The 13,461-nt window shown below is 41.3% G+C and overlaps 1 protein-coding gene across 2 annotated transcripts in view; it reads right to left on the reverse strand.

Moving 5' to 3' along the window:
- Window positions 1-13,461, reverse strand: part of Atp10b (ATPase phospholipid transporting 10B (putative)) — a 102,111-nt gene that overhangs the window by 58,420 nt on the left and 30,230 nt on the right. For both annotated transcript variants that reach the window (XM_041676112.1, XM_041676113.1), the window contains one exon: window positions 2,273-2,358. In XM_041676112.1, the coding sequence (XP_041532046.1) occupies window positions 2,273-2,358 (86 nt within the window). The remainder of the gene's footprint in view (window positions 1-2,272; window positions 2,359-13,461) is intronic.

A 13,461-nucleotide genomic window follows, 5' to 3' on the forward strand; every position in this document is an offset into this window, starting at 1 on the left:
AGTATCCATTTCCTTATTCTGCCTATAAACCAGGCTCACTTACGTGAGTATATTTGATTCTTCATGGCTCTGGAAGGTTAGCAGGGTCATTGAGTAAAAGTTAAAGCTTAGAGAGGCTGATATATTTTTTTTCAAGGCCACAAAGCTAGTATACAAGACATTTTAGGATTCTGGATCACAGGTGACAGACTGCTGGCGGCTTGTAGTTTATGACAGTCTGAAGTAATAGCACAAGAGAGAGCCAACTTCTCTTACAGTGCCTATTTCTGGATAGGTGGGGAAAAGGCTTCATTGTCTCATGGATGCTGTTCCATCGAGCACTCTTTGTGAACAGAGATGTCTATGGTCAACATGAAGCATTTATGTCTTGGCATTAACATTTGGGCAGGACAGTCCTTTGTTGTGGGGTTTTCTTGTACATTGTAGGATGTTGAGTGGCACCCTGGACTCTGTCTACAAAAGGTCAGTGGCTCAAATTCCCAGCTGTTTCAACCGCTACTGCCACCAGACATTGCCAAAAGACTCCTGATTAACGAGAGGGATATTGCCTACAGAGATTCATTTGTTTAGTTAATTAACTATTCATTGAGACAAGGTCTTATGTAGCCAAGGCTGGCCTCAAACTTGTTATGTAGCTACATATGACCTTGTGCTTCTGATCTTTCTGCCTCCACCATCTAAGTGCTAGAGTTGCATGTACATGTTATTTTCCCCAGTTTTTATGGTTATGGGATTTTAACTCAGGACCATGTAATGCTAGGCAATGAATCGACTTAAACTACTCCACAAGCCCAAATGGTTGCATATTAAAATCTCAAGTCCATTATCTTCAAGTAGAATGTAAAAAGCAGTTTGTCCTGTCAAACCCGTGTAGTCACAGAAGAGTCCTCTGTTAAGGAGACACGTAGAGGCTTCGGGGAAACAAAGAATTATTAGATAATGGTTTGTGGATGCTGGGTCCAAAAGTCTTCTCTTTGTCTGACACAGGCCCAGATGGTAGGATTGTCTATCATCTTTGTGTTGACCATGGACTGGCCAGTTGGACTTCCAAGGCTTATCCTTGAGGCCAGGAAGTCAGGGAGGACAAGTCTCTAGGAGCAGTGGCCAGAAAGAAGGGGTATTAAGATAAATAGAGATGGGGCCAGTGCTGTTTGAAGTCTGTGTGACGTAGGCAGGTTTGAGTCCAGTTTATCAGTGAGACAGACTAGCTGGTAGCAAGCATGAATTTGATGGAGCAAACCTTTGGGGGAAAACCAGGCCATGAAGCTGACTGCTAGGAGACTATGGAGAATGATACAAGACACAGATGACTTGGAGGAACCAAATCCACCAACTCGGGTATGAGGAAAACTATGTTTGCTAGAGACAATGAACAGCTTCTTCTTTGACAGAGGCACACAAAGAACTCTTCCCCAGCTCACATCCTTCTCCACCTACTCTTATCCACCCTTACTGTGTGTTTGAAAAGTAAATAGTTTCAAGGCTATTGCATGCATCTTCTGTATTCTTCTGGTTCCCTGATTTTATTCTTATATTCCTCCTCATACAATCACACATAGGCTGAGAATTTGTCTGAGGAAGAAGCATCCCCGTAGCCTGGAGCTCTGTTGGTAAGGATTGGGTCCAACACAGCTGAACTCCGTGAAGCAGGGCAATGGAAACCACATCAAGTTTGGGGTGTTTGGTATCTGCTGTGAAACTTTGGGTAAATTCCTAAGATTCCACATCCAAAACATGGAGAGCATGATCCCCACTTTTCTGGGTGGCTGTGAAGACTACGTAAGGTGCTATTCTGCAAAAGTGCTCTGAGAACGGCCGTAGCAATGGACATTTACATCCATATTTGTGACTCTTACTTTGCAAACGGATCGGCTGTCTGATGTGTGGCAGAATTATAGTAAAATTCTGAGACTGAACCAAAGTTGAAGATTAACAATAATTCTAACAGAAGCATCTGTGATTAACTGGTAATTTATTTTTGCCCAGTTTTGCTAATCTGAGCTTTGCATATGATTGAGAAGTTGGTCCTTAGGGAAGAGAAGTTCTGTGGCATAGGTATCACAAATTTTACTCTGCAAAGATGGCATCCAAGAAACTGACAGGTAAATAAACCAATCCAGCTCACACAGGTCACCTCAAATCCAGGTCTTTAAAGCTCCACAGTCTTTAACCTCAGTATCTGGAGTATCTTAACTGTCTGGCCAATTCAAGGAAATATTTTCCAGCAGCAGAGGAGGTGTTTACCAGTAGCCCAGGGGCCTTAGGTACTTACATATAACCCTTAAACTTGCTGAGGTGGTTGTTGGGCCTCTCACATATGATGGTACTATGGAAGTACTCCGGTTGGAACTGCACCTCCTGCAAAAAAGAGGACCCTGTGAAGCAGTTGCGTCAAAGGGATCTGGTCTTCATAGGGTCATAATTGCTGCGATGGGCATTACAGATGAGGTCACTGTGCTTTGCTACACTGTGATGCTCGCAGCATGTTAGATTAAAGTTGTCTTCATTAAGGAGATGAAAGTCAATGGGAACAGAGTTGGGTGTAGATTGAGGGAAGGGGATGCAGCAGAAGCCATCATTTTACAGCTCCCCCCACCCACAGGCTCACACATTCTAGCTGCCCCCCTCTTTCACAAAGTTCCTTGAGCCTTGGATGCTAGGAAGCTGGTATAGATGACCCACCCATAGCTAAATACTCAGTAACTGTATTTGCTATTTTGACCAGTTATGAGTTTCTTCGTTAACCATTACCCACTGCAAAAAGAATAGTATATTGTGGCCATCATACTAGGTGGCACAGAAATATGAGAGGGGAAAGGCAGGGTTTTCATGTTGAAGATGGTAACTTCAGCATTCAGAACACCAAGACAGGAGAGTCACAAGTTCAGTGCCAGATTGGTTACATAGCAAGATACCATGTTTATACAGCACTAATAGCAGCAGCAATAAAAAAGGCAATATGTACACCAAGTAGGCAGCACAGCCAACATTTCCAAAGTTTAGAAACAGTCACAAACATATTCATGTATGCATATTCATATGCATTTTTGCATTTTAAAAATGAGTTAGAGGTCATGTATCTGGAATATTCTTTCAAACAGTGTACGTACATGTATGCACGTGTGTGTATATCAGAGGTCAATATTTTAATCTTTCCTCAATGTTCTATGCTTTATTGATTGTCTTTTGAGACAGGGTTTCTTACTGAATCACTGATTAAACTAGATTGCCCCGCTGGTAGGTACTGTGTCTCTTCCTAACTCACTGTCCCCGACATTGAGATTACAGGTAGACACTGCTATGCCCAACTTTTCACACAGGTGCTGGGAGCCAGAGCCAGATCCTCACGCCCTTGCAGTAAGCATGTTACGTATTCCACTCTTGTTCCCAGCCTGCCTTGAACATTTCTGAATGTCAATTTGAGTATTTTTAGGCACACCTGAAAAGGTCAGTTGCAAAGATATACCCTGTTTCCTTTCATTCAATATTTATATCATTTCCGTTTGTTTTGCTTTTATAAAAGCTTTCCTTTTTAAAACTTGCTTCAGCTGCAATAGCTATAATATAACAGTAGTAAAGTGTAGTTGGAGAGGAGGAGGAGAGGACATTGTTTTCCAACTATAGTCACCACTGTGTTTAACTCCCAAGCCTCAGTTTCTTCATCTGTCAAATGGAGCTAATGTCACCCATACTACCTATCTCATTGGTGCCCTAGAAGACAGAATCTATACGGGAGAATTCTGTAATATGTATCACTCTATGCAAATGGAAGGACGGCAGCAGGGCTGAAGGCAGTGGTGGGAGTAGTTCCTGGGTAGACTTCCGAGCGAGTCAGTTCATCACCCAGAGTCGCGAACTACAGCTGTTCAAAGGAGGTGATTTGTTTCAAAGAAATGATAGCATTTTCTGTCTTTGTGTAAATCTACTGTCCATTGCACCCACAGGGGTGCCAATATTAATAAACCGTCTTCTCACTTGAAATAAATTACCCATATGAGTGTCTAAAAATATGGCTCTTGTCCCTCCAAGTATTGATTCTTCCAGGGACAAATGTTGAGTCCTGGGATGATGACAAGCCATGCTGTAATTTGTCAGCTGCTTTTGCGCTCCTGATTAAGCCATACGCTTTGGTGCCAACCCAGACCACTGGGCTTGTTGCTGGGTTTCCCAGAGGAGTCCCTGTTGCCTACTGAACATTATGCGCTGGAGCTCCAATCATGGCCATGGTGAAGTTTGAGTCTCTTGCCCCTGTATTAGTTCATGGTGAACCTTCTGCTGCATCCTTTCTCTGGTTCCTCGTTCTTTTTTCTTTCCAGGTATTGCCCATGGCTCCTGTATCTTCATCTCCTTTAGCACATCTGACCTCACTCTCTCTAGCTACCAGTCTCCTTGGTTCTTTCCTGTATTCTCCAAGATGGACTGCAGGAGACACAAGAATACTGCCTTTTCAAGTATTTAGTGTTATTTTAAAAGTATGTGTCTGTGGTATGTACGTGTGAGTGCAGGCATCCTTACAGACCACAAAGGGTGTCGTTCCCCTTTGGACAGTCAGTTGTGAGCCTTCTGCTGTGGCCATGGGAACAAAACTTGGGTCTTTCGCAAGAGCACAATATGCTCTTTTAACCAGTGAGCTAGATCTCAAATTACCTAGCACCGTTTTCTCTAAAGATGACCATGTATTTCTTTTTACTTGTAAGAACAAGCTGTGCTTTCTCCAGGGAAGCGTCTGTGACTGTGGATGGATGGATATGATCACTAGGTTATTCAATATTAACCAAGCTCAGCAACTTTGATTCTCTTTCCAGCTGGGGTAGGGCTCACCTCCCCCAGCCCCTAGATTATCCTAGTTCATGGGTAAAGTTCATCTAACCAACTTGTTAATTGTGAATTGGTCTTTTCCCTAAGCTGCTACTTTTTGCTAAGAGTCCTGCTGGCCATAGCCAAAGCACAGGGAGAGATAAGAGATAAGACAGAGAAATGTCTCTACAGGGCTTTTGGGCAGATCAGCCTCTCTTGCATACTTTCTCTGGGTTAGGTACATGCTCCTAAGTTCCCACAGTAACTTTAGGAGGCTTGGTTAAGTGCACAGATGAGACTAAACTGAGCATCGTTTCGTGGTTGGTAGGGAACAGTGAGGATAACAGGTCACATCATTGGAATCCAAACCCAACTGCTGTCAACACCAGTGTCATGACCATCATTACTCATTCCTCCCATTCTCCTATTGTGATGATTTCTGCCGTATATTTAGTCAATAATTACTATATGCCAACAATCAAGTATTTAATAATGCTACTTCTTTAGTGATTAATTCTGTCAGGCAGGTTTCATTTGCTACCCTTATTTTACAGCCAAAGGAACTAAGACTAAAGGAGAAGCCATGCCTTCCCTGGCTCCTTCCCTTCAGCAAGCAGGGAAGCAAGGTGCCTTTGTCCTTAGAACCACTGACTCCAGAAATGTCACTCTTCAAATCACAGTCTTATGTGGATGCATGGAGGAAAGATTACTGTCTGAGTTCTTAGCCTTATTTCCTTTTTTTGTTTTCCCTATGTAATAGATATAATGGAAGGATTCATTCTCTACTATATTGTGGAGGACCTAGAAATCACTATAAGTAACATGCACTACAATGCTGCTTTTGCTAAGCACATTTGTGCTTGAAAATAGAGTACCCCCAAAGGGTAAGGGTAGAACTTTAGGCATTGAAAACGGCCCAGAAAATAGTCTTTGGCGGATTTTAATTTATCATTGTTTTTTTATTTTTGCTTTTTAACTATCTCTTCTGTGAAACCCACCAAATCCTGGTATAAGTAAGTCAAGTTAGCAAGCCAGGAGGAGTAAGCCAGTAAGCAGCATTCTTCCATGGCCTCTGCTTCAGTTCCTGCCTTTCCTTGCCTTTATGATGGATAAGCTATAAGATGAAATAAATTCTTTCCTACAGAAGCTGCTTTTGGTCATGTTTTCACTACAACAACAGAAGGCAAATTAGGACACCTCATTCATAAAACGGTCTTCAAAAGTCAAGGTCTCATGTATTCATTCTTCACTCATTCATGAATTTGAGTAGTTTTTGCCTATCAGGACATGAGTCTTGGGGAAAGGGAAAGAAACTCAGAGAGGAGGAAGTGGCTATTGACATAAAACATTACTACAGCCATATAACGACACACAGTTCCCTATCTTGTTCAGGTGTGTCCATGATCCGTACCTTTGAAATCCAAATGAGTTGGGCCAAGTGTCAGGGTGCAATAACTTCTTAGGTTGCGTTACTCTTGGCTGACCTGTGTCCCAGATATAGCAAGCTGGCTACTGTCAAGGCCACCAAGGCAATTCAAGCTGAAGCAATCTGGCTGGAGTATATTCCAACAGCGAGAACAAGGTAGAATGGGGGATCCCTTGCATCTTCCTCCAGGTTGACTTTTCTAGGTTCATTCACTACCATTTTCACAACGGATTATCAAGTTGTTCAATAAAACTGGTTAAGCAAGTACACACCTATCTTTGAGATTGTAATGGACTACTGCCCTGTTTATTCATCTCCCCTTTTGCATTCTTTGCAAAACAAGCTAAAGTCCCTCATCTCCCTGCTCATATCTTGATGTAAGTCAAGATGTCTGCCTTTTAGACTTCCCCACTGAGGGATTGTGAGGTGAGTGCAATGACTCACTCAAGGAAATCAAACAGAATGGAAAATCAAACAAGTGATCACTGCTTCCAACTCTTCATTATCATCTTGCTTTTCTACTTGTGGTTTCTAAGCCCAAAATGAAACTTTCTTTTCATCCTCTGAGCCTTATTTTTATTTTATTTATAATAATCTCTTTATATTTTACATAAAAATCCCAGTTTCCTTTCCCTCCCCTCCCCCTGATCCCCCTACTTTCCCCCACTCTATTCCCCATGCATTCCTCAGAGAGGGTGAGGTTTATATGCATCTTCCTTCCCTTCCTTCCCCTCCCATATTCTTACAACACTTCTCAATTGTTCCAGTTACTTAGAATCAGACACTGAGCATTCTGTCACTTGTGAAGAAAAGGACCCTCATCACTATAGTGTCCCAGTCAACTCCATGGGGCACATGGCCCAATTTCTTGGAGACTTTTGAAAAAAAAAAGAATGCGATTTGGTAAAATTCTGATTCTCAGAATGACACCCTTTGTTTACTCTATCTTATTTGATAAAGTACAAACTTTGCCAAATATCCAGGACAATTTAGCCCCATTTCATTGGGAAGAACTGAGTGGTGGTGATACCCATGGACTTGTCTAAGATCACACATCTTAACTGAGCTCCTGTTTCTTCATTTCCAGAGCTTTTATTTTTTCTTAATCTATTACTGGATGTGTTTAGTGTTCTTTGTCCATGGAACAGAGCCTCCGGGCCTTTTTAATGATTTGTACCCAAATTTTCTGTGTTGGCCATTCCTAAAACTTTCATTTTCTATATATAAGCCCTATCTTCACCACATGTTGTAGTAGTCTCTCCTTTAAACTTAGTTCTTAATATCAAACCACTCGCATGTAATCAGAATGTCTTAAATGGCCTAATCCCCAGCTGTTTCTCTATTTCTTGGTTGGTAAATTGTAGCATCTGGAAGTCCCTCCTTAATGAACGAACCATAGTGCTGTCTATGGAGCAAAACCAAGTCTCATACATAGATGTAACATTACTTTTTAATTTTTTAAAGAATGCTATTTAATTTATTACTTTAATAAGTATTATTAAATTATTATTTTCCAAATCATTTATATTTTAAGTGGTTACATTTATCCCAAGACAGTTTCATACATGTCTTTAATAGTCTGTTTATTTTCTCTCTGCACCCTGTTTTATCTCCCTCCCACCTGTGTTATCCTCCCATCCTCCCCTTTTGTCCCCTTTTCCACATTCAAGGGCTTTTGTTTGAGACCCCTGTTTTTAACCAAGATTACTAATGATAAATTCCCACAAAAGATCACCAATTCCACAGTAGCTTTGTTAAATCTGTGCTTCCTTTGCTAGTGAACTCTGAAAACATTACTACATTTTTTTTTGTAGTTACACAGGGTCTTGATGTTCTAAAGTGATGGTTCTCAATCTGTGGATGATGACCCAGTGGAGGGTCAAATGGCCTGCTCCCAGGGGTTCATCTAAGACCATCGGAAATATCAGATTTTTGTATTAGTGATTCATAACAGTAGCAGAATTACAGTTGTGAAATAGCAATAAAAGTAATTTTATGGTTGGGGGGGTCACACAACACGAAGAACTGTATTAAAGGGTCACAACATTAGGAAGGTTGAGAACCATCGGCATAAAGTAACAGTGACCCACACTTATAAATTCCTAGAGTACAGGAAGCATGTTTTAGATTGTTTTGAAATCTCTCTATCATTTAAGAAATACTTTCCTCACTGATAAAAAGAAAACAGCCAAGCTTCCCTCTAACCCAGAACACATGTATTCATCCAGTTTTTAGTATGAGCCAAAGATGTTTGTTGAAAACAGGAGTGGGACCAGTCATCACTATGCTTTCTGACTGTTGAGGCCTTTTCTCCATGATGCTCAGGCATGGGGCCACTCTGAAGACTGCTAGACCTGGGGTTAGCAGAGCAAAGCAGGAGCAGGGACGCCTCTCTATAGACTGATCAACGGACCACATTAAGGAGGGGTTAAAAGATGGGAAGACTCTGAGAACGGTGGGTAGGGAGTTGGCAGAAAAATGACAAGAGGGAAGTTTTAGGGTATTGAAGTGTCCTATATACTGTTTTTATAGTGGTTTTTCAAAATTCATTATACTGAATGCCTTTTTTTGTTGAATGTTACTATAAAAGAATGTTTCTCAAGAAGGAAATAAAACCTACAGTGAATAAACGAAAATAAATAAAAAAATAGTACAAAACACCCTTAAATTAACTCCTACAATAATAATCATACTGAATGAAGAATAAACATATATTTTTGAAACTCTTTTTTGTTACAGTAGGCATGACAGTTTGGATAAGAATGCCCCAATAGGCTCATGTATTTTAATGTTTGGTCCCCAGTGGGTGGAACTGTTTGGAAGAATTAGGAGGTATGGCCTTGTTGGAGGAGTGTGTCACGAGAGGTGGCCTTTGAGGTTTCACAAGTCTGTATCATTCCTAGATAGTTCTCTCTTTTCTTCCTAAACACAGATGAGGATATAAGACTTTAGCAGCCTCTCTAGCATCATGTCGTACCTGCCAGCTGCATGTTGGTCATGGACTGCCCTTTGAAACTGTGAACTTGCAAGGAACTTGGGGAAAAAGGAAGATTGGGATAAAGGAAGGTAGGATAGGAGAGCACGGAAGCACAATTCTTAGTTAAGGGAGCCACCTTAGGTTTGGCGAGAGACTTGAACCTAGAGTGGCTCCCAGGAGCCCAAGCCGAGGTCCCCAGTTAGTTCCTTGGGCAGCTGAGGATAGGGAACTGGAAATGACCCTAGCCTATAGCAATACTGACGAATATCTTGCATATCATCATAGAACCTTCATCTGGTGATGGATGGAGATAGAGACAGAGACCCACACTGGAGCACTGGACTGAGCTCCCAAGGTCCCAATGAGGAGCAGAAGAAGGGAGAACATGAGCAAAGAAGTCGGGACCACGAGGGGTGCACCCACCCATTGAGACAGTGGAGCTGATCTACTGGGAGCTCACCAAGGCCAGCTGGACTGTGACTGAAAAAGCATGGGTTAAAACTGGACTCTCTGAACATGGCGAACAATGAGGGCTGATGAGAAGCCAAGGACAATGGCACAGGATTTTGATCCTACGCAATGTGCTGGCTTTGTGGGAGCCTAGCCAGTTTGGATGTTCACCTTCCTAGATAAGGACAGAGGGGGGAGGACCTAGGACTTACCACAGGGCAGGGAACCCTGACTGCTCTTTGGACTGGAGAGGGAGGGAGAGAGGAGTGGGAGGAGGGGGAGAAGGATGGGAGGAGGGGGAGAAGGGTGGGAGGAGGGGGAGGGAAATGGGAGGCTGGGAGGAGGTGGAAACTTTTTTTTTCTTCCTTTTCTCAATAAAAAAAAAAAAAAGACAGGCAGAACACCACACTAACCAAGGAAGCAGTGTAGAGAAATGCTTTAGACTTGGAAAAGGTCTTTTTCTTCCCTTTTACTCATTGTTTTGAGGAAAAAAAAACACGCTTTACTTGATATCTAAAGTGTGATAAGAAATGTTTGCTATGCTTTAGCTGCTGATCTAAATGGCTGAGGTCTCTTCCTGGAATGCAAAGAAAGAACTCACAATTTCTGAGAATTCTATCCTAAGTGATTGAAAGTTACTGGCCCACGACAACCTTTCCAGTTCCTGGTTGGTGAGAATCCTTTTCAAGATAATCATAAGAGCGAGAGCAATAAGTTTCCTCTGTCTCTGGAGGAGGAGCTAGTCCACAGCCCCAGTCACCCTGGACAGCCTTCCTGCCAGCCACAAGAATGTGGCTTGGCCTGGAAGCCCGTGTAAATGGGATGCTGACCCTTGTAGACTGAGTTTCCCCTTTTCAAGGGATGAATATTGTTTTTTTTTTTTTAAATTTGAGACTGATAAAGTTTGAGGTTTCACTGTAACATTTTCCTAATAAAGTATTGGTTTGACGTTCTAAAGAAATACTGGGAAAAGAAGGATTTTGTCTCCCTGATCATTTCCAAAAGGAGTTATTAGCAGAGTTGCTTATCAAGGACTGTGTCACTCATTCGTTAATTCTCAATTAGAGCACGCAGGCCGAGCCCATCCCCTGCCTCATGCTTATTTCCTTCTCTACCCTCAGGAATATATTATTGCATACCCACAGTGAAGATCTTCCATCTACACTCAGTGACCAAACAAATGAGCGAGTGACATAAGGCATAAACTACAGACAGCTGCTGTCAGATGGGCAGAGATGTCTCATGGGAAGATTCACTGCAAACCCTTTCTGTACAAAAATGTCTTGCTATGGATAACAAAAGCACAAGACGACAACACAAAACCCCAGTGCTTTTGGCAAAGGAGGTCATAAAGAACAGGGCAAAAATCCCAACTTGAGAAGCTGCATTGAGCTGTTCACAGAAGATACAACTGTGATGAGTCACTGCTGCTGATAAACAGTGGCAATGAAATTCCAAGCCTGGCACCCAGCAGTGGTTAGACACCCAGCAACACTGGATTAGAAAGTGAATTGATTAACTGGAAGACAATGGCGAAGAATGGGATGCAATGAGGTCTACAGGAGCCCAGAGGAGAGTAACTGCTTGCTGCCTTCTACTCAGTGCTAGGAAGGAAGATGAGCTAAGACAGTAGGCTTTGGGAAAGGGACAAACATGGGGGGGCTACAGGAGAAAGGCAGAGGACATCCAGACCCTCCCCAATATGGTGGGCAGTCTCGGTTGTGTGTAGTCTAGGATTTTATGGTCAGGGTTTGTAATGGGTGTGACTGATATTCACTACTTTGTTGCTCAGAAACCTCTCTCATAGATCAGTTCTGCTCATGACTTTCAGGTAGAGGATGCCACTCAGAGGACCCTACCTCTCTGGCCATAGTTGACTAGTCTAGGAATAAGTGATCAGTCTATTTCCCTGGGATTCTTTCTTGATATAGGAGAAGATTAATTACTTCTCTCTGGGAATCAAATGGCAGGTAGGATCAAAGATGGAAAAACAAGAGGTGGGGCTTAAAATTCTGACTTCCTGGTACCACAAGGCCTAAGGCTCATTGACTACTCACTTTGCATTTTTCAAATAATTTTCATTTTTGGCAAAGTATCTTCAGTCAGTATTTTGTCATATGCAACCAATTGTGTGTGTGTGTGTGTGTGTGTGTGTGTGTGTAGGCCAGATTGACATGCTCTCGGAATATTTCTGCCTCTGCCTGACCAGTGCTGGGACTACAGGCTCATACCACCTTTTATTTTTAAACACGGGTGCTGGAGATTGAATTTGCATCATTAAGGATATTTGTGCAGCATTTACTTGCCTGATATATCCTGCAATTAAGATTTTTGACTAATCCACATGATAGATAGGTATGGTTATCCTGTGAGACAAGAAATATTCTCCATATTGACTTGAAATACACACATTTTTTTTAACTGGTTAAGGTGGTGTAGGCCAATATTTAAATATAAATATATTATCCTGAGATTTGGAGATAGTGGAATGGAGAAAATCTTTATGTTATCATCCATTAATACCTTAGTGTGATTATATCTTTCACATAACCTGGCAGAGCAGGTCCTGAAGAGATTTAAATGGAAAAGGGCTTTTAAGTAGTTGTATGTAAACAATGCTAACACTGGAAAGATGGAATCCAACGTCCAAGTTGTTCAAGTGTGACTGTATAGAGATAAGCATGTGTGTTTGTGCCTAGATCTATGTGTGTCTATAGAGATCCATGGATAGTTATCTGTATAAATGTATCCATGTGTGTTGTTATGCATTTATGTTTGTTTTGTCTCTGTGTTTGACGGTCTCTCTTTCTGCGTATGTTTGTACATATGTATACATATACTTCTATGTATCTATGTGTATATATATATATATCTGTATGTATGTATACATTTTTGTGCCCCAGGGGGAAAAGTATAGGAGAAAGCCTACTATAAAAAGAGATCAGCAATTCATAAAATCTAAGTAAAAGACAAAAAGAATTGGTTTTCTTTGGGTTGTTCTGTCTTTAAATTATCATTACTATTGTAAGTAATTATAACTTATACAACTTGGGTATTTTCATGCACAGGAAAGTTACAGCCAATTAAGAAGTAAAAACTACAACTAAAAGCATATAGAATTTAGCAATGTGGGAAGCAGTCAGGTACACAAGAGTTGAGTTTTAATTTGGACTAAAGACTATCTATATTAAGTAGTTAAGCTTTACTAAAATTCAGTCTCTGACATTGCTTCCTTATCTCTAAACTATTTCCAATGCCTTGTTTTTCTAGAAGAGAAGGTTTCTGTGACCGCTCATGAAGGAGACTGGTCAACACAGTGGGTAAGGTCTTTGTTTGAAGTGGCAGGGAGATCTACATATTTTGTGGAGATGAGGTCTAGTTAAAATTTCGACTCCTGAATTTAATAGCATTATCAGCACAAAGGCTGATTTTAGTGTTTTTAAAAGTCTCAGTTCTATCTATGTAGCTGCACAGAAGTAATGACCCCAGAAGGCATTAGCACCTCCAGCAAATACTTATTGTACTTTCTAAATACAAGTTCATATAAAGAAGAACCAGATCTACCAGAGGCTATTGAGGCCATGTCAGGGAACGCAGGAGACGCTTCTGCAGAACTTTTCACTGGCTAAAGATGAACCATCAATAAAGACAAAAACTGCATAGATTTAACACATGCCATTCCTGTTTAAATCTTTGCATTCCCATTGACTCTAAAGCAGAAAACCTTAAACTCACTAGACATATTTGAAAGATGCTGAAGCAAAATTATTTTGAAAACTGGTAAATGAATGTGAATAATAACTCCTTCTGC

The sequence above is a fragment of the Microtus oregoni genome, unplaced genomic scaffold (genome assembly GCF_018167655.1).
Source record: "Microtus oregoni isolate MIOR12 unplaced genomic scaffold, Mior012 000027F_ref0000203, whole genome shotgun sequence".
Taxonomy (NCBI): domain Eukaryota; kingdom Metazoa; phylum Chordata; class Mammalia; order Rodentia; family Cricetidae; genus Microtus; species Microtus oregoni.